The sequence below is a fragment of the Hyperolius riggenbachi genome, chromosome 6, assembly GCF_040937935.1.
Source record: "Hyperolius riggenbachi isolate aHypRig1 chromosome 6, aHypRig1.pri, whole genome shotgun sequence".
NCBI classification, from domain to species: domain Eukaryota; kingdom Metazoa; phylum Chordata; class Amphibia; order Anura; family Hyperoliidae; genus Hyperolius; species Hyperolius riggenbachi.
In genome coordinates, this window is record NC_090651.1 from 25905414 (window position 1) to 25925600 (window position 20187).

General features: G+C 43.6%; 1 protein-coding gene across 1 annotated transcript in view; it reads right to left on the reverse strand.

The window, feature by feature from the left end:
- TRABD2B (TraB domain containing 2B) overlaps nucleotides 1-20187 on the reverse strand; it is a 347449-nt gene that overhangs the window by 16451 nt on the left and 310811 nt on the right. Inside the window, exon 6 of the mRNA XM_068242431.1 lies at nucleotides 19578-19829. Within this exon, the coding sequence (XP_068098532.1) occupies nucleotides 19578-19829 (252 nt within the window). The remainder of the gene's footprint in view (nucleotides 1-19577; nucleotides 19830-20187) is intronic.

Consider the following 20187-nt stretch of genomic DNA (forward strand, 5'->3'; position numbering starts at 1 on the left):
TCTTCCTGTGATACAATGACAGCAGCCATGTTCTGCTTGTCACATTACACACAAGCAAGCTGATCTGCATCTCCACCCACTCCTCCTCTCTCCTCTCCTCTGCTTCTGAAATCTCTGGTTAGTAACACCTCCTCCTCCCCCTGCCCAGACTGAGCTCCCTTGCTACATGGGTCTCAGAGTGTCAAGGCACAAAAGGAGCCGTGGGCGAGGCTTGTTTAGTTTATAGGGAATTAGAGTATTAAAACAAACAAACAAAAAATTGGCTTAAAGGGAACCTTAACTGTGGGGAAAAAAAAAACTCACTTACCTGGGGCTTTGCCAAGCCTCCTGCAACCGTCCTGTGCCCGCGCCGGTCCTTCGGTGCCCTCCGGTCTCTCTCCGCGGCTAAGTTTCGTTTTCGGCCGACTGCCAGTGGTCCTCCGGGAAAGCGTCCTCTTCTTTCGCATTCCCTGACGTAAAGCGCTTTACGGCTGGGTATGCGTTCCATGGACGTGCTTTACGGCAGGGAATGCGGAAGAAGAGGACGCTTTGCTGGAGGACGACTGGCAGTCGGCCGAAAACGAAACTTAGCCACGGAGGGAGACCGGAGGGCACCGAAGGATCAGGCGCGGGCACAGGACGGCTGCAGGAGGCTTGGCAAAGCCCCAGGTAAGTGAGATTCTTTTTTCCCCCACAGTTAAGGTTCCCTTGAAGGAATGCCCTATAAACTATATAAAAGGAACACCATTATGCAATGAGTAAAAGTTTATCTCAGATCCACATTTGGAAAGCTTGCAAAGAAATCTTGTACAGTTAGTCAGTAACGGTATCACCTGAACAACTTTCGTTGGTATGTCTTCTTATCCTCTGCAACTGCCGCCTAGCCATGCCTGCCTGGCAGTATCTGTACCACTGTGTAGACACGACCTTCTCACAGTAGCACAGAACAAAATTTAAGAGGTGCCATGGGATCTTGGCCCAGGAATGAAGGTATGTACAGAGCAGAACGGGAAGTGTGCTTAATGTCCTGCCTATTCTCCTCATATATAGGACATTTTATCCCCTATTTATTTTGTACCGCTGCCTAGTTTAGGTTGAATTTACAGCGCTGGGCTTGGCGTACCCTTCCTGGCAGACTCCGCTTTTCCATAGTAAAGATTTAAAGTTGAATTGCTGTTAATAAAGACATAATAAAAAATTACTTCTCTCACCTTATAATAAGTAAATCACCTTAATGGAGGTGATTAAAAGTGTGTTGGGAAACAAGATTCAAGGGACCTTTTTTTTAACGGCCCAGCCCCTACATACACCTGAATTTTAGTAATGCCATGAATAAAATACTGATGGTAATAAACACATGTTTTTACCAGCAGAGAGAAAGTTCATGTCACTCTGAATTCCAGCCTTGGAAATTGCCATAGTGCTGCAGCTACTGTAAAGTATAAAAGGAACTTAAAGTGAGACATACGGAGGCTGCCATCTTCATTCTCTTATAAAGTATGTCGGTTGACTGACTTCTGTGCTGATGCTCCGCCTCTCATACTAGAAGTCTCTGGCCCAGAATGAGCAGCAGTTTAGATGCGGTGACTCTGGTGTGACTCCTCTGGTTGCAAGCTTGTTGCATGTGTGTGTGAATATAGAGCTCCCTGGGTGAGGGTCTGTAAATTGGGCCTTCTACCCCACCCTTAGGGAGCCAGATGCCTACGTTTTGGTACGCCGCTGGTGAGTTGGACGCAGGGTGAGCTGAATGATGGCTCACCCGGCTGCCGCTCAAATTCCCGGCAGCATTTAATACTAGTCATACAAGTCATAGCAACTCAGAGGAAGAAGTAATTTGGGGTCCAGCAATTGTCAAAACCCTGAATTACCCTTGTGTGGGGTGCGCACTATAGCATTAGTGTTATAGCGGCACACGGCTTAGGAGCTTGGCACTGGAACCTCCTGCTTCGAGCCAGACAGCCTCCCTTTAGGTAGCCAGAGAGACCACTTTAGGCAGCCAGAGCCCCCTTGTTAGGTAGCCAGAAAGACCACTTTAGGCAGCTAGAGGCCCCCTCATCACAGAGATGCCTTTTCTCCAGATACCTTTGACACAGCTTGGAAGTATTCAAGAGTAAATAATAGTGATGACATCTGTCTCCTATTGTAATGACATTGTATGTTATTTGTAAATTCTTCTTGAAGCACGAGCTTCAAATTTTGACTTTCCTGTTCAAAGAACATTCTACCATACTTCTAAAGGGATTATCCAACTCCAGTGTACCGTATCTTTGCCCTCTGTAGCACTGGATGAGGGTTGTGGGGCATAAAAATATATTTTTTGGGTGCCTCCATCCCCACCTCCTTATATCAAGTTTACACCTCTGGAGGGAGTGTGTAATTCTAGTTCCTCCCAGTAACTATTCTACAAATACCTAGGAGAGTGACCTTCTGGATACTGTATCCTACGCTAAGCAGGGACAGGCAATCCCCTGCAAGCCCTAAAGGTGGTTGCAAAACGGTGCAACCTAAAATCTGTGGGTATTATCTCCTTATACCTACACCTGATACTTTAAAAGGCCATGAAGCAGGAGATTTGGGCGCATGAGACAAGTGGACAAAAAGGGCGCCCCATTCACTCCCATTATAAATATCGTTTAATGGGCGCCGAACAGGGAAAAAAAGGCGCCGGAGATTATTAACGTTTTAACAAACGGCGCCCGGAGATTTTTAAGGATTTATAACTATGTTTGTGATGATTTAACTTTACAAAATGAGCCCGTGACGAATAACGTTTATAAAGATACTAAATCACTATTTCTAAAACATTTCTAAAACATTATTATCCACCCAAAAAAATTATTTACATTTTTTTATTTACATTTTTTATTTATTAATGTCTGTAAAACATTATTATCCATAGGGGGTCTTAGGTTTAGGCACCACCGGGGGGTCTTAGGTTTAGGCACCACCAGGGGGGTCTTAGGTTTAGGCACCAACTGGGGGGTCTTAGGTTTAGGCACCAACAGCGGGGTCTTAGGTTTAGGCACCAACAGGGGGTCTTAGGTTTAGGCACCAACAGGGGGGTCTTAGGTTTAGGCACCAACAGGGGGTCTTAGGTTTAGGCACCAACTGGGGAGTCTTAGGTTTAGGCACCAACAGGGAGGTCTTAGGTTTAGGCACCAACAGCGGGGTCTTAGGTTTAGGCACCAACAGGGGGGTCTTAGGTTTAGGCACCAACAGGGGGTCTAGGGGTTAGGGATAGGTACAGGGAGGGTTTTTAACAAACGTAAATATAAGTTTCAGTTTACAAATAGGGAAGATTAACGTTTTAAGAATTGCCGATCTCATACACATTATTTAGTGATTTATAAATTCTTAAAACACTATTTGTAAACGAAATTCTACACAATATTACAATAAACGATAACACTGTTTATCGTTTACACCACGCGCCCTTTTTTCCCGACGCCCTTTTTTGATGTACGCCATGCTAGTGCCTGAAGAGGAGCATGGCCTGGATCTTCTGGAGGATCTCAGTAAGTGGCAGCAATGTCAAAGAGGACCCACAAAGCCTCTAAAAGCAGGACTGTCCAGCTCCAGTCCTCAATGGCCGAGGTCCTCACACATTTCTGGCACAGCTAAAATGAATTGATGGACCTGAATCAGGAAAGCTGTGGTTCATCAAGCAGAACACATCTCTCCATATCTCTGTCTATCCTAAACACTGGCATGGATATGGCCCTTGGGGACTGGACTTGGAGGCTTCTCTCTTCTTCGATAACTTGACCATCCCCAGAGTCCAACTAAAAACCTTTGGAGCCAGAGCTTTCTGTCATGCTGCCCCTACCCTGTGGAATGCCTTGCCAAACTTAAACCCTGGACACGTTGAATTCAAAACTGAAAAGCCACCTGTTTAGTCTGGCATTTATGATCATAAAACTTTTCCCCTGTAAACACTGATCTGAGACAAGCTTATGTGCTTTGGGTACTCAGGGAGAAAAGCGCTTTACAAATGTTTAGTTGTCGTTGTTCATGAACTCTAACAACTAACAGGGAGAGAGCTTTTTGGTTCCTATTAACCAAAATGGTTGCCCAGAAGAGAGAGAGTCAGTGTGTTCACAGATGCTGTGCATTACGCTTCTCTCCACTCTTGTATAAGTGAATTTAAAGTTTCTGCACAGGTGCAAACTAACAGGAACTAAACCTTCGATGATCTCAATGCTAAAAAGGAAAGTAATAACTCACTGTTCTGCGGCCATACAGAAGCAGGCTACATAAATTGCTTAATAAATACAGTTTTATGGAGGTTTGGAGCATTGGAACATGACTTCATCTAGGAGTAAATATGTTTATAAACAATTATAACTGCCAAAAATAAATCTTTTTTTTTAGGATTTATACCGACTACAAAGTAACACACATTTTCCCCTCTTTTTTTTTACAGCTGTTTTTACTGCTGCTTTTAGAAACTGGAGGCTTGATTGCTCTTGGCGGACTTCTCTGCGCAGAGAATTTATATATTCAGCTACCTTGGCCGGCCTTTTTCTCTGGCTCTCTTCGGATTTTGGGATGTTGCCGGCTCTGCATGTGGCCGCGTGTTGATTAACCTTTAAGCCGCTCGTACACAACTGGGTACAAAAGGTGAAATGCTTTTTAGCTGAGGTTAATTAAAAGGATAAATGGACTTATTTGTTGAAGTATTTATATAGTGCTAACATCTTCAGCAGCGCTGTACAGAGTATATATTGTCTTGTCACTAACTGTCCCTCAGAGGGGCTCACAATCTAGTCCCTACCATAGTCATATCTATATACAGTATGTATCGTGTAGTATATGTATCATAGTCTAGTGGAAATTTAGGGGAAGCCAATTAACCTATCTGTATGTTTTTGGGAGGAAACCAGGGTGCCCAGAGGAAACTCACACAGACACAGGGAGAACATACAAGCTCCTTGCAGATGTTGACCTGGCTGGGATGCGAACCAGGGACCCAGCGCTGCAAGGCGAGAGGGCTAACCACTACGTCACTGTGCTGCACAGATAAAATAAATAAATTGATGCCCAGTCACCACCTGATCAATGATGTAATCGATATCCATTATTTTAAGGAATCAGTTTGGACCGATGGGCAAACTTCCCGCAGTGGGGCTCGCAATGCGAACGGCAGGCACAAGCGTCCACGAACGCGCACAACTCTTGATGCGAACGCACATTTGAGAGCCCTCATCTCTATTGGCAATTGCAACTCAGCTAACCAGGTGTGTAAATATAAAACATTGCCCCCCCTTTCCCTGCAAAAATGTAAGGAGCCTCCCCTCTTTCCCAGGTTATACCTCATCTTTACAGAGAACAACAGTGGGCGATAGCCCCTCCTACGACCCCGCCCAAATGATAAGCAGCCAACACTTTGCTCCCTCCCTACGTCTTTCCCCTTGGGCAATATGACCCTCCCTAAAATGAGTGTGGGCTGCATAAACAGCCCTCATAATGTGTGTCCAACATAACTCCCCTCCCTGCCTGCTCTCTTCCCCAAAAAACAAGTGTGGGGTGCATAAATGTGGAGTGCATAGACTTTTTATCTTAGAAAGCGTGGGCAGTGTAGCACCTCTTCCTCCTCCCACTTTCCACACACACATTCCTCCCCTAATTCGCAGACCAGCCTAGCGAAGTTTTACCTGTTCCAGCGCTGAATTGGTCCACTCAGCTGATCACCACAAACCACTCTCTTCAGCACACCTCCAGTTCCATACAACTCCTAATGCAGGTCATGTGACATGAATTAGGAGCTGTATGAAGCAGAGGTATGCTAAAGAGAGTGACTGTGATCATCCGAGATCCCTCTGGGTCCCCTCCGTGGTGGCGGCTTTGTTAGGTGCGCGACTTCGGCCTAAGTCATGCGCAACTGGCGTAAGCAATCGCCGTAAGCGGCCTGCTTATGGGCGTCCTGTGCTCGACCTAAAAATGTTGAAACCACTGTAACAACAGGAAATGGCTCTAACTTCTATTTGCTATTCACTCCAGCACGGGACTTGATTTGATTCTACAGAAAGTTGTAATTCAAAGTTACGGATGCACTTTAGATTTTACACAGCTGACAGGGCATCAATTTGAGAATTTAATGAGGACTAAGGTATCCTTTAACCTCTTGAGGACTACAGTGCTAAACCCCCCTAAAGACCAGGCTACTTTTAGTTAAATTGGCCACTGCAGCTTTAAGGCCAAGCTGCAGGGCCGCACAACACAGCACACTAGTGATCCCCCCTCCCTTTTCTCCCCACCTACAGAGCTACAGAGCTTTCTTTTGGTGGGGTCTGTTCGCCCCCAAACACCCATCCCCCCCCCCCCTCTCCGTGTTTATTATTTTTGTTTTATAAATATTTATGTTTTTTAAAAAATATTTTTTGCTATTTATTTTATTATTTGTTTTTTTGAACCCCTCCCTCCCCCCAGCCAGCCAATCATGGCAATCAGCTCTCATAGGCTTCTTCCTATGAGAGCCAATCGCTCTCCTGTGTGACAGGGGGACAGCCGTGTCACACGGCTGTCCCCAATACAGTGCTGCAGATTGCAGCACTGTATTTAGAAACACTGCTGTCTAACAGCAGTGATGTGTACGTAGCCTGCGCGCGATCTCCTGCATTAGCTAGCCCCAGGACTTGATGCCAATTGGAGTTAGGCGGTCCTGGGGCTGCCGCCGCATTCATGCCCATTGGCGTGACGCGGCCGTTAGGTAGTTAAAGGCTGTTCCTGCAGCATTCTACCACTGGTGTTTTCCCTCCATAGAGGACCGTGTCTGCACAGTTTTTGTTCCTAAACTGCTACCCAAAGTGATCTGTAAAGATTGATTGCAAATGCGTACATAGTTTTAGAATGACAAAGGCAGTCCAAGGTCGCTATCTAGAATGCCAAAAGCTCTGATGCAATGCTTACATCCAATTCTGGTTCTTCATTTCCACATGTCATTTTAGTAGCTTGGGCAGATCTTGCGGTGTGACATCTCCAGTGCGCTGCTGAAGTGACTTAAACCTGCTCCGAACTGTTTGAACATCTTGTTGTGAGTTCTTCAACACACCCTCATTCATATGTAATCGCTTAAAGATGTCTCCCAAAGCCGGAGTGAGAGGCAATTAAGTGGAATCGACTCCTCCAGGAGGAGAACCATGTCACTGGAGGAGGAACCTTGGCCGTTACTATACTCCAAACAAGAAAATGTCATCTTATATTGCTCAAAGCAAACCTGATTTACAAAGACAAATTGTTTGGGTGGTCTTGGGTTGGGTTCAAAACAAGATTACCGGGCAAGGGACCCTGCCCATAACAAACACTCAAGGATCTTCAAACATCCTCCAGAAACAGGTTTACAGGGAGATTTGTCTGCTGCTGTTAACTAAATCCAGATTACGGGAGTAATATTTTAATTACCGGTGTGCACAAAATGCAGCTTGGCACAGATTTATCTTCTGCTCCACACTGTTCCACCTTATAACCGTTTAACATACAGAAGACCAGATGTGGTCCTGAACTGCACTGTCGTCAGCAGTCAAACGTCGTTTATCTCCTTTTTTGCTTATAAATTTGACTTAAAAAAATCCCTGACCTTTATCACTTGAGAAGTCTTTATAATTTATAACTTAAAGTGAACCTGAGATTAAGAAAAAGAAAAGTTTTGCACATACCTGGGACTTCCTCCAGCCCCCTCCACACTGATTAGTCCCTGGCTGCCATCCTCCGCTGCCTGCAGCCTCTGCAATCTGGCCCGGTAACTATGGGAGTCGCGGGTTTACTGCGCATGCACGGCTTGACGGGGGAGGGTGCACAGCCGGACTGCGCCTGCGCCGACTGGACCCAACTGGCCGAACCACCGGAGGCTGCAGGCAGCTGAGGATGGCGACGAGGAAGCGATCAGGCCAAAGGGGGCTGGAGGAGGCCCCAGGTATGTATAAAGGTTTCTTTTTTTTTCTACACTTTAATAACTTATTAATAAAATACTCTTTTACTACTTTTCTACTCTGAGGCTAGCTTCACAGTGGGACGTTGTGTTGTGTTCCTGTTCAACAGCACTTCGACACTTCAAACCTAGGATATTGAACATTTCCACAATATTCTAATGGTCTGAGATTTTGATTTTGGGGTTCTCATAAGCTGTAAGCCATCATCATCAACATTATAACAAATAAAGGCTTGAAATATCTCGCTTTGCATGCAATGGGCTTGATTCAGTAAACGGTGCTAACCCAGTTAGCACGCCTAAAGACTTTGGGCGTGATAACTAGGGTGCTAACTGGGTTAGCACCGTTTACTAAATTCGTTAAAGTCGCACCCAATGCGACCTTATAGGCTCATTGGGTGTGGCGTTTTCGTCGCACCGCGATGCGACGGTTCGCGCCCATAGCGCTGCGCGCGCACAAAGTTTTGCACGCAGGACTTTGCGCGCGATGTGAATTTATCACACCTAAACTAACTTTAGGAGTGATATAGGGATTTTCACAGACGTGCTAACACTTAGCACGGTTTACTGAATCGAGCCCAATGAGTCTATTTCATATATTAGTTTCACCTTTTAAAGTAGACCTGAACTCAGAACGTCCTCTCTGCTCTAAAAGATAAGCAACAGCATAATAACCTTTAAACAAAAACATTTCTTTGTTACAGCTGATACAAATCCTGCAATAAATCTGCAGTGTTTCCACTTCCTGATTCACGGAAGGAGACATATTGTTAACATCCAGTGCTTTCCAATGAGCTTATCTGCCATCTCTGCCATGGCAGTCAGGTGACCCAGGGGGGAGATCAAATTACAACTTGTGATTAGACATAAATGAGGGGGAATTAAACAGGCTAAACTCTCTAAATACATACAGAGTGCATTTCTCTATGTTTTCCTTATGTCCTGTGTAAGAGTTCAGGTCCACTTTAAAGAGACTGTAACAAAATTTTCAGCCTTAGTTCTTCTATCCTATAAGTTCCTATACCTGTTCTAATGTGTTCTGTCTTACTGCAGCCTTTCCTAGTTGCACAGTAGCTGGATTATCTCTGTTATATAATCTAATCTTCCCTCCTCTGTCGGCTCTGTCCGGCTCAGGCAGTCAGGTTGGAATGTGCTGTGCTGCTTGTGATTGGATAGAAGCTATACACTACTAGAAATACTGAAATAAATGCACTTTGCCCAAGAGTCTAATTTTTCGAGTTTCACCTGTAATGCCAACCAAGCCTTAGTAACGAGCAAGATGAGTTGGCAATACTTGTTAGGTGTCAGAGTGGGTGTGTTCGCGACACATTATAGGCTTTGGTTAGCTGAACCATGGCGAAGAGATGCCACAACTACTTCCAACAATAATACGGCTTAGCTGGTATCTCCTGCCGGTGCCAAAACACATACAGACAGACAGTGAGATAAACAGATACTGTGCAGGAACTTTTACATGGGCCCATTTCTCTGTACCGTAATTAATTTTTTTGTTTGTAAGAAAACACTGAAATAGGATTTGTAAACTTTGCGTCACCTATGACCGCGGCAACAGAGATGTCTGTGTGATGCCGGCGTGCCTATTTCTGTAGCACAAACAATCCCACAGTACAGAAAGAACAGAGGCTGCCTGTGTACACAGTCCCGACGCTAAATAAACTCGGCCTTCTGTCACCTAGCGAGGTTGGGTCAGTTGAGGACAGTTGCAGGCAAGGTGGTGGCCATGAGGCAGGCATCATCTGGGAGGCCGCTACAGCGGCGGCCACAGAGCAGAAACACTTTATATGAGCCAGAGGCAGGTCAAGCCGAGAACTAGCCACACTTGTCAACACGGCACAAGGCGAGAAAACAAACTGCACATGTAATTGCTGCTTGTCTCCTGCTGCTAAGACTGGAGCTTTCTGCATGTGGTCATTCCCTGAGGCTCAGAGCTTTCCAACTGTGCATTCCATATGGGGAGAGAGACAGAGAAAGAGAGAGAGAGTAAGAGAGAGGGAGAGAACACACATTTCTCTATATTATTATTATCTAGTATTTATATAGCGCCACCATCTTCCGCAGCTCTAACAGAGCATACTGTCTTGTCACTTAACTGTCCCTCAGAGGGGCTCACAATCTCAGAATCAGAATCATTCATTTCGCCAAGCACGACTAGGTCGAACCCGGAATTGGTTTTGGCATCTAATCCTTTCCATAGTCATATGTCTACCGTATTTATGTATCGTAGTCTAGGGCCTATTTAGAGGGAAAACCAATTAACTTATCTGTGTTTTGGGGATATGGGAAGAAACTGGAGTCCCCGGAGTAAACCCAGACCTCCTATTTCAGAGGCAGAGCCCTTAACCATTACTCTATCCAGCCACTTACCTGTTACAAGACTGTGCAACTCACAGAGGCTAGAAAAGTAATTGGGATAGGTGGGAGGAGGCGCCTCAAAAAAAGATTGTTTTGAAAAATAAGAGAATGTAGGAAGCGAGGGGTAAGGTATGAAAACACAATCTTATTAGACACTCAAAAAGATGACGCGTTCCGCGGGCCTTATCCACTTCTTCGGGTCAAGATCACAGTGTCTTTGCAAAAAACACAAGAGACTTGGAGGGCCTATTAGAAAAAATGTAAATAAAGTAATTGTTCCTGCAGATGGTGCCTTTTATTGGACAACTAAACACATTGGCCTCAAATCACTAAGCTTATCTACCATGGTGATAAGGCAAGTAGTAAACTTAACACTTCTGTCTTTAAATTAAGGAGAGGTCTCTAAAGTTAACAATTCAGTCCTTAAAATAACTACAGAATTCTAAAGTTAAAGACAGGCTGTTAATTAACTGCATGTGAAAATAACTACAGAGGAGGTAACTTAAGGACTGAAGTGATAAGATAACTGTCTCACTATGAAAACTTATCTCTACACCTTAATAAGGCAAGATCGATGTGTGGTGGTAAGTTTTCTCTTGCCTTATTATCTCCAGCATGATGTTAGTGAATTGAGGCCATTTTCAGAATCGAGGTTTTGAGAATGCCCAAGTCTCTCCCTCAGGTATCATTGTGTCTCAGAGACAGAAGTGTTATCCAAAAGCCCAATTCTGACAAATATATTTAGTTAGCCAATGAAAGGCATTGCCTACTTGTCTACAACCACGTCTTCTCTCCTAAAGTATTATGACTAATTTGGTAACACGTGTAACTATTCACGCAGAAGCAAAAGTTACGATTTCTCAACATGGAGTGTGGACCCCATAACAGGAACCAGATATTCACAGAATGAGTTCCAGCTATTCTGAAACTGCTTTCAGGTTATGTTTATACAGCCAATGTTTCCAAAAACCCTCAGCAGATTTCATTTCTTTTATATCAAAGATGTTCCTCTGACCTTCAAAATTACCTATACTGAAATGAATCCTCGATGGTTTGCCCTTGCTTCGCTGGCCCACACATGTTTATATTTTCTCCATTAACGTCTTTGCTCAAACATGTGGTCTAACTGGACGGGAAAGGATAGACGTTACCATCGCGTACAGGGGGGGGGGGGGGGGTGTTAATGTACAGGGGGACTGATCAGGAAATATGATGAAATCGACGAAGATTGAAGCTATTTCCCAAATATTTTCTGTTGTTAAAACAAAAACATGGAACTTCAAACAGCGTCAGCTGAAAGCAGTTCCACCAAATGGAAACTATTACACTCAAAGCTGTCTCATCCGATAAACAGTCAAGACAATGTGGGGTAGTTTGTAGAAAAGGAGTCAAATGACCAGGAACCGTGATTTGGAGAAGTTAAGGCCAATCTGAACTAGACTTGCCTCCACTTGACCCCATCTCTGCCATGATCTACGTGACAAAATAACATTGTTTTAGTAGCGTGCAGTGTCATCTCGCCATGCTGGCCACATTTGTCGAATCTGATCAGTGGTGCTCATCCAATATCCGTGTATCCAAACTATCCAGATAATCCGAACTTTTTCCACTATCCGAACTTTGAATAGCAATTCAGATATTTTTTAAAATCCGAATAGCACTATCCCAGCAAACTCGGATTTCCCATCTGAAATCCGGGCAGATAGTTAGTTCTTCTGATATCTGAGCAGAAGCCAAAATCACCTTCAATGGCAAAAATCCCTTTCAGGCCGAGAGAGAGAGAGAGGTTTTTTTTTTGAGGGGGGGGGGGGGGGGGGATTTAAGTCCCCACATCATCAATAAGTGTTTCCCTTTAAAAAAAACATGATGCTACATGCCTCATTTACCCTAAAAAGCGTTTTACAAGCAATTTAAAGCCCATTTCCGGTTTTCTACCCAGATATCCGAATCCGGGCGATATCTGGGATACTGGGTTTGGATATCCAATTCGGATTCCAAAATTTCAAACTCACATATCCGATTCGGATTGGATATCTGGGTATCCAGATCCAAATTCCATCCGGATTTTGAGAAGGGATGTCTGCGCAGTACTGAATCTGATGTCTGTTTCACAGGAGTGACCATCTTGCTTATAGGCCATTCTGAAAATTACCTTATCTGCAAAATTGGTGTTTCGGAATGAAGTCTGACAGCTGCTTTAGACTCTAAAATGTGGTTTTTGCTGGTGCAGCACCTCTGCAAGAAGTAAATGTACCTATGAAGTATGAAAGCCTGTGTCTTGCCCCCTGAAAAAAATACTACAAGGTCTTGGAAATGTTACCACTATTGGTCCTGATATAGGTACCAAGTTTAGTGTCGATAACATATATGGTGTCTTAGCAGTCAAACACGACACATGGCACTATTGACTTCAATGGAAAATTATCTGCGAATATGCAGCTCATTTGCAGAAAACAAATTTTGAATCTGATTTGGACAGATTTGCTCATCCCTAGGAGCAGCTGGTTAGTGAACTTGTTAAAGGAGCCACCTTTGACACAGGAGCCAGATACTTATACAGCAAAGAATACTTCGGCAAAATGCCCTAACGCTCAGGATGGCCTATTGAGTGTGCCCTTAGTGGCTGCAGCTCTCAAGCGCTTTGAGACAGGAGAAAAGCGATATATACATTTTTATGATTACTGTGTACAGACCTTGACAAGGAGACTAGAGGTTAAACAAAGTTCCTAAGTTTAGCTACACTTTAAAGACGGCTTTTAAGAGGGCTTTTGGTCCTTTGTAGCCCCTTACACACTCCTAGGAGTTCTGGTTCACCATGAGCTTGCTGGGCATTGTGTAACTCTAAGTTCAGCTATGCTTTAAAGACCTGGGACAGTTGTGATACTATAATATAAACAAATCCTTATGGACCTTCTACATTTCCGTTTGTCACAATAACCGGAAACAAGGCCTTTGGGACGTACCAATTCATCATCAAAACTGTTCCTCAGTTCTCCACTCCCACCCACAACCCTCCCTACGTGAAGATAAGGATATTTTTTTAATTCCTCTTTTATATTTCGAGGATGTGGACTCTGCACTGAGAAGATCCCGCAGAGAGATTGTGTAATCTCTGCACACGTCAATGTTATGTTCTCATTTTCTCGGCATGAGAGTCTTTTTTCGGTGCAGCACAAGGAGATCCATTTACAGTATTTGGCAAGGAAGGTTATGGAGTGTCCAGCTGCTCTGTAGAGTAACACTTTGCTCGATTTACGGATCTGTTGGTTGTAGAACAGAAGGGTCCATCACCAATCCTTGAGAGCCAGAAGCTTCACACAGTTTAAAGGATAGCTTTGTTTAAAAAAAAAGGGAGAAAACATGGCTAGCTGAACATCTCAAGACACAGAAGAGATGATTAACTAAACACTGCCCCACAGCAGATGCCACGCCCAAGGTCATACCCCCTTTAGGCAGATACAAAAATAATTAACAGTGTTATACAAAAAGGCAATTTATACACAATATCGTAGGCACAGCCTGTAAAAGTTGGCTAAAACCATTTGCCTAATTTTGCCCCTGAAATTACAGTGATTAAAAGTATCTTACCAAAAGAAAGTCTTGTTTCTCCTAAAGTAAGAAGAGTACGAAGGCTGCTATATTTATCTATTCAGGGACTACTATCGTGAAAAATTTTAAAATTTAAAATAGATGTAAACACATACAAATAAAAAGTACGGTATGTTTCTTCTTATGAGCTATAATTTACTTTTTTCCTATGTTGCTGTCACTTACAGTAGTTAGGAATCTGACGGAACTGAAAGGTTCTTGACTAGTCCATTTCTTCATGGGAAATTCTCAGTATTTAATTTACTCTTTACAAAATCACTCCCTGGAAAGGATCGAATCCCCTACGAGGAGATGGGCTAGTGCAAAACCTGTCAGTTCTGTCAGATGTCTACTACCTACTGTAAGTCATCACAGCAACATAGGAGAAAAGTAATTTATAGCACATTTTACTCTGGGAGAAATGTACTTTTTATTTATGTGTTTTCATGTATTTTCAATTTTATAATTTTTCACAATAGTGGTCCTGATGGAACAAAAAACGGGAATCAAAAGCAGCGAAAAATCCTAAAATTCTTGCATAACCAGACTTGGCGATCTCTTAAAAAATTCTGCATGGCTGAAGTCAAAGCACTGCTCCTATCAACCAGTTAGGTTAAATCCCCCCATTATCTTGTCTATGTTAAGCAGAGTGAGATTTGGGAAACAGCCTGATTTCCATAGGCAGAGCCGTTTCCTTCCTGGAATCTTGCTCATTTGGATTCCCGATGTTTACATTCCGTGGAGATTCTGTTCCAAGCATCAAATCCTTTTATTCCGTGAGATTTAAACCCCCCTTTCAAGCCTGCTATAGGAAACCAGCAAGGCCGTCTTTAGCTGCCAGATCTTTGGAAAAGTTTATGCTAAAAATGTAAAGCGTCAAAATCCGCCATATGGCAAGCGGTGAGCTCACCGCAAAACGCTTGGTTACGCCGGTGCCGTCTGGCTTGAAAGAGGAAATTATTTTTCTATTTTAATGAAAACGTATCGCTTTCCATCTCTCTGTTACAGAAACAACTCTCATTCATACGGGGAGAATCTACCTTACAGAGGCAGTCAGAGGAAATTAAATGTTTATTTGCAATGGCAACACTCGGCTATTTGCAACGGACTAAGAAGTATCACGTGATCGGATATAATAACAGGATGGGTTTTACAACGCGAGGATATCTCATTTTCTGAGCTGTTTTCTTCTTTTATGACATCAGTGTAGTGGATAATAAGGTACATAGTTTATTACTGTAGAAATAAATACATAAGGTAGTGGAGTTAGCGTCTAGGTGGCCTGTCCTGCTGTTTAAGTGAAACGAAACTCAGAACTTCCTCTCCGCTCTAAAATATTGGCCACAGCATGATACACTTTATTGGAAAAAAAAATGTCCTCATTACGATTTATGGAAATCATGAAAAACTAAAGTTTTACACGGTTTCACTTTTGCAGCAAGCACTGAAATGGTTGAAGTGTCACTGAAGCGGGGAAAAAAAGCCATGATATAATGAATTGTATGTGTAGTACGGATAATTCGTAGAACATTAGGAACAAAGAAAAGAGTCTCATATTTTCATTTTCAGTTATATCACTTTTTTTTATATATAACGTTGCATCACACTGTCAGTCTTTTAAAACCACACTGTTTTAAGACAAATAAGACAAGATAAATAACATTTATATTGCGCTTTTCTCCTGGCGAACTCAAAGCGCCAGAGCAGCAGCCACTAGGGCGCGCTCTATAGGCAGTAGCAGTGTTAGGGAGACTTGCCAAAGGTCTCCTACTGAATAGGTGCTGGCTTACTGAACAGGCAGAGCTGAGATTCGAACCCAGGTCGCCAGTGTCAAAGGCAGAACCATTACACCATCCAGCCACCTGTAAAAACCTGTAACATAAAAAAGTGCCCCGGGAGAATTTACCTTGGGAAGGGGAAGCCGCTGGATCCTATCGAGGCTTCCACCGTCCTCCTCCGTCCCACGGTGGACTCGCTGGGCCCCTCTGAACGACGGCCATGTAAATATTTACCTCTCCGGCTCCCGCACAGACCCAGTAGCGGCTCTTGTCTCGGGATCAGGCGGAGTTAGCCGATCCCAGTCGGGTCCGCTCTACTGCGCAGGCGCAAGTTGCTTGCACTGCCTGCGCTGGAGCCAGAGAAGGTAAATATTGCCCCAGCTTGACAAATTGTCAGCTGTGGCTACCGGAGGGGCCTAGTGAGACCACTGTGGAATGGAGGAGGACGGGGGAAGCCTCAATAGGATCCAGAGGCACTGAGGGGCAATTTTTTTTCTTACAGAGTCTCTTTAAAGCTAATGTAACCCGGGTTTGTTAAAAAAAATAGTCAGATACTCACCTAAGGAGAGGGAAGGCTCGGTCCTAATGAGCCATCCCTCTTCTCTCCCGGTGGCCCCGGTGCTGCGCTGGCTCCTCCGTTCTCGTCCCACGGTGAGGGGACTTCGGAAGTCTTCGGGAGCCGAGTCTTCCCGAAGACAGGCGGCGCACACGCGAACGGGTCATAGAGGGCGCGCGCGCATGCGCAGTAGAGCGGCCCGTCTTCGGGAGCACTCGGGCTCCAGAAGCATCTCCGAAGCCTACCTTTGGCCGGGAGACAGTAATATTTGACTGAAACGGTCGAATACCGCTACGGGTGTGCCAGGACAGCAGAGGGCACCGGGAGAGGAAAGGGAGTGCTCTATGGGACCCAGAGCCTCCCTCTCCTTAGGTGAGTATCTGACTTTTTTTTTTTTTTAAACCCGGTTCCCATTAGCTTTAAGCTGTAAAACCTTATCTCAAGCTGCCTCTCACTGTTTGTTGGTGTTACAGAAAACAGGACTGTATTCAACCCAGTGGGTCGAAGAGCTCAGAGAACTTCTTTTGCATAAATAGCAACTGAAGTTTTTTAACTCTTCCTGTACTAGAAAACAATATGAGACTCTTTTCTTTGCCACTAATGTTCTATTTCTTAGCTGTACTACACATACAATTCATTATCTGATACGTTTATGTTCGTTTCAGGTTTACTTTAAAGTGAAACAAAACTCAGAACTTCCTTTCTGCTAAAATATTAGCCTCAGCCACCTTTATTGAAAACATTTCTTCATTACAATTTTTACTTGGTTTCACTTTTGCAGGCAGCACTGAAAAGCCTCTGTGTCTTTTTTATGGAGAGCTGCCTGGAGCTCTCCTGCAGTCTATTCACACTTGCTGATAAGAACTAGTTAGGCAGCGGTGCACACCCACATAGCCCACCCTCAATGCCATCATACAGTGGCAGAGTTTTCAGCAGCCTGTGACATGACAGAGTGTTGCAAGCATGAAAATCAGTGGAATCCTCAGCATGATGCCCCTCCGACCCGCAGGTGGCACCATGATGGTCGGCCAAATGCCCAACATGAGGACTGGCACCATGGGCATGGCCGCTGTAGGGATGCCTCCAATGATGAACCAAGGCATGATGGGAATGCACGGCACCATGGAAATGTCTATGGGACTGGCACCCGGCGGCATGCCCAAACAAGATGCCTTTGCAAACTTTGTCAACTTCAGCAAATAGAAGCTTTCTGTGGCCCGCCCCACCCACTCATGGGCTTTGAAGGATTTCTCATCTGCATGCACAACAGTAACAGATAGGGGGCAGTATGGAAGTCTGGTGTCCGATTCCTCTACCCAATACATTTCTTTTACAAATGAAAAAAAACAAAGCAAAAACAGAGAAATGAATTTCTTAAAGAGAATCTGTATTGTTAAAATCGCACAAAAGTAAACATACCAGTGCGTAAGGGGACATCTCCTATTACCCTCTGACACAATTTTGCCACTCCTCGCCGCATTAAAAGTGGTTAAAAACAGTTTTAAAAAGTTTGTTTATAAACAAACAAAATGTCCACCAAAACAGGAAGTAGGTTGATATACAGTATGTCTACACATAGAAAATACATCCATACACAAGCAGGCTGTATACACCCTTCCTTTTGAATCTCAAGAGATCATTTGTGTGTTTCTTTCCCCCTGCAGTTCTCATGCACTGAAGTTTCAGGCTGCTCGTTTCTTCCTGCAAACAGCTTTGCCTTTGTCTGCAATTCCTCAGTATGTGAAAGCCCAGCCAGCTCAGAGGACGATTTATCCAGCTTGTAAAAGATAAGAGAGAAGAGAGAAGCTGCCCTAATCTAAATATCACACAGGCAGTGTGTATAGAGGGGCCTGGAAGGGGGAGTTCATAGCAGAACCACAACACTGAAGAACTTGGCAGCCTTCCAGACACAAGGCCAACAAGTCTGACAGGGGAAAGATACATTGATTTATTACAGAGACTGTGATAGTAGAAAGTACTGCAGTGAGCCAGAGCACATTAGAATAGCTTTTGGAACTTGTAGGATGATAAAAAACAGGATGCAATTTTTGTTACGGAGTCTCTTTAAGCCACTACATATCAAAGAAAGACTTTTCATTGTGTGCTGTGCAAGAGTTCAGAGATTTAACTTCTCAAAGGCTATTGTGTGGACAAAAAAAAAGATGTTTGTATGTACAAATGCTAGCTTTTGTTGGCAGAGATGGCCATTTGTCATCATCGCAAGCTAAAATCTAGCATCAATACAGATATCTTTGTTGATAATGTTGTTAGCGAAGCTCTTCAGGGTTTCCAGGAATTTATAATAGCGGGGTGAATTGAGACCATGGGTCATATGCAATTAATTTTTTTCTCCTGAGTTTTCATGTTTTTTTTTCTGTTTGTTTAAAATAACTTTTCAGCACTTTGCAATTGAAAAAATAGCAAAAAGCAGGTGAAAAAGTACTATCCGAATTATTAAGTATTTTCTTGCTTGCTGGTGGTCTAATAGATATTTTACTGACAAGATATAAAATTATCACCTAGGAAAAAACTGCATATGGCACTAAAACTGGAAGCTCAGAAAGCTGTACATGCATAAATTCCATTGCAGAAATAAAACTATGGAGAATTTCTCAAATTAGAAAATAATAATATTAATAACGTGCGTTTCTTCCCCCCAGAGTTTCAACAACTTGGAGGGGTAATGACACCACCCAGAAAGTATCAGTAGTCGCAGGGTGAGATGTCTTTCGCCTTCACCCTGTGCCGAAATTTGGCCATGGCCATTTTTTTTTTACTTTCAAGTTTATTGAACACAAGGAAAAAGCTTTACATACAAAACAAGTCCACCCTCTTAGTACATTGTTGACAGGAATAAAATGGGTACTTCAAGTAATATACTGGTATTCTTTCATAAGAAGGTGAGGATATCTAATAGACAGACCATGTTTTTCCTTTTTAACTGAGTGTAGAACATTTAAACTAAGAGAAACCTGGAAGGGAGATGCTCTCCTACCTAAGAACCTGTGTTCTGTCTGCCTGTTTGTATTAACTTCCAAGAGGGCCATTTTACAAGTATGCTCTACACATGCGTCCCTGTAAAGAAAACATTGCCAACGCATCTTATCAAAACTTTATGTAACCTCCATAACACCTTCTAAAGACAAGATAAATAACATTTATATTGCACTTTTATCCTGGTGGACTCAAAGCTCTTCAGAGATGCAGCCACTTAGGGTGACCTCCACGGTTGACAAGGGAATCTTGCCCATAGACTCCTTACTGTTTTACTTACTGGCTTGAGCTGGGATTCGAACCCTGGCCAAAGGCTAAAACCCCACATCAAAGGAAGCCTTCTTAACAACAAGTGAACTATGAAGGATATTATAACACTCACCTGTCATCCAATCGGACCCAAAGGTCATTGAATTGCCTCCGAGGCTGGTTCCGGTGGTGTTTCCGATGCCATTTCTTCTGTTTCCCAAACTCTTCCAGCTGGCTAATACTGTCTGGTAGGAGGAGGTGAGGAGGAAGCATCTCAATATCAGAGTCTTCAGGGGAAGATGATGTGGAGGGAAGAAGATCGAAGTACTTCAATGATAGGGTGTCCGTCACGGTGTCTTCTTCTGGGCTCAGCTCTGGTCTAATGCTAATAAAACAAGAAATAGCAGCATGGTTAAATCAGGTTTGTAATCTTAGTGCTTTTCTTGTATTTGCACATAAAGGGAACCCGAAGTGAGAGGCCTACGGTGGCTGCCATATTTATCTCCTTTTAAACAATGCCTGTTACCTGACAGTCCTGCTGATCCTCTGCCTCTAATACTTTGAGCCATAGATCCTGAAAAAGCCAGACCAGATGTTTCTGACAAAAATCTGACAACATTAGCCGTATGCTTGTTTCAGGTGTGTGATTTAGACACTACTAAAGCCAGGCTGATCAGGGCTGCCAGGCAACTGGTATTGTTTAAAAGGAAATAAATATGGCATCCTCCCTACGCCTCAGGTAT